Raw genomic sequence first — 1,642 nt, 5'->3', positions numbered from 1 at the left:
CTACCACGCCAGAGGAATTTGGTGAGCATGATATCGATTTTTGGGTGGAAATCGTCTGTGAGTAGGAGTGGGAGCATGCTTATCAGGTAGTTGATCATTGGGGTGATCATCATTTTTATAGTTTCAATTCTTCCCCACCAAGTTATGAATTTTGGGCACCAGGAGTCCAAAACTTTCTTAATTTTTTATAGTAGTGTCTTCTCATTGTAGTGTAGAGTGTTGATTAGGTCGGTACTGAAATACATTCCTAAGTATTTGATGTGTCTCGTCTGCCAGGTCAAACCCGAGTCCCCTAGAATATCTCTCCTGCAGTGGATGCTTAGTGGTTTACATTCAGATTTATCATTGTTTCGTTTATACCCTGATAGACTGGAGTATTCTGCTATTGTGGCCATCTGAGCCCTTATTGAGGACTTTGGTTGTTCTGTTACTATCAGTATATTGTCCGCCTAGGCGGCTTATTTTACTACGGCTCCATTGATATCTACCCCTTTTATGCTAGTGTTTCGCTTTATGTCCTGGATGAGGGGTTCAAGGGCCAGTAAGAAAAGTGCCGGTGACAGTGGGCATCCCTGTCTGGTTCCTTGTTGCAGTGTGAAAGGGTCAGAGAGTGTGCCTTTAACTGTGATGCGGGCTGATGGGGCCTGATAGAGGGCCATAGTCATCCGCATATATGACTCCCCCAGGTTGAAGGCCTGCATACATCGGTCTAGGAAGGCCCAGGAGACCGTATCAAAGGCCTTCTCCGCATCTAGTGCTATAGCTACTGTAGGCGCCGGTTTGGCGGACACTTGTTCCAGTATATGGCAAAGAAGTCGGATATTGTCGCTAGATATACGGTTGCGCATGAATCCGACCTGGGAGTTGCTTATTAATTTGGGGAGGACCATGTTTAGTCGGACCGCCAGAATTTTTGTCGTAGATTTTGCAGTCCACATTGATGAGGGATATGGGTCTGTAATCTTTTGGTAATTGGTGGTCTTTACCCTCCTTTGGGATTACTATTATATTAGCCTCTGTCATGGATTGAGGTACTTTCTCTATAGTTGCAGCCTGTTTAAAGACCCTTTTCATGGTTGAGTTTAGCTGGGTTAAAAACGTCTTATAGAAATCTGCTGTGTACCAGTCTGGCCCGGGGGCCTTATTTTTTTTCATTGACTTGACTGCCATTTCGATTTCTGTGCAGTTGATTTCCTGACGTAGCCTTTTTGTGTCTGCAGTGTTTAACTTCTGGAGCCCTATTCTGTCAAGGTATTTTGTGCACTCTTCTTGGTTGAGGGTCTGGTCATTCATATAGAGCTCTGAGTAGATCTCTTGGAATGTCTAGAGGATATCCTTGTGTTTAGTGTGTGTTTTGTTGTTTGAGTCTGTGATAGATGAGACCGCAAACTGGTTGCGTTTGTGTTTCAGGTAGGATGCAAGGAGCTTCCCCGCTCTGTTGGCTTCGCAAAGATTAAGGGCTTTGCACTTGTTGAACCACAGCCCTGCTCTCTTACTCAGGATTTTGTTATACTCATATTTGTTCTGTGTTAGTCTCGCTATGAGTTTGTTGTCTTTTGTAACTTTTATGTGCTCTAGTTCTCTCCTTTTTATCTCTTTCTCGAGTTGGTTTAGCCTCAAGTTCGTATTCTTGTTTATTTTT

The 1,642-nt window shown here is 43.7% G+C and overlaps 1 protein-coding gene across 1 annotated transcript; it reads right to left on the bottom strand.

Moving 5' to 3' along the window:
* Positions 1–458: 458 nt before the first annotated feature.
* On the bottom strand, positions 459–890 carry LOC146834542 (uncharacterized). The gene has a single exon (XM_085599928.1). It carries the CDS (start codon positions 888–890, stop codon positions 459–461), a length of 432 nt encoding a protein of 143 aa, XP_085456054.1.
* Positions 891–1,642: the final 752 nt, after the last annotated feature.

Source organism: Triturus cristatus, chromosome 4_2 (assembly GCF_964204655.1).
Source record: "Triturus cristatus chromosome 4_2, aTriCri1.1, whole genome shotgun sequence".
NCBI classification, from domain to species: Eukaryota; Metazoa; Chordata; class Amphibia; order Caudata; family Salamandridae; genus Triturus; species Triturus cristatus.
Note: the sequence above shows the minus strand (reverse complement) of the source record. Positions and strands in the feature narration are given on the sequence as shown.

What these genes read in the sequence shown, in the direction of transcription:
- LOC146834542 (XM_085599928.1), bottom strand. Translation starts at nt 890, where the DNA reads ATGGTCCTCCCCAAATTAATAAGCAACTCCCAGGTCGGATTCATGCGC.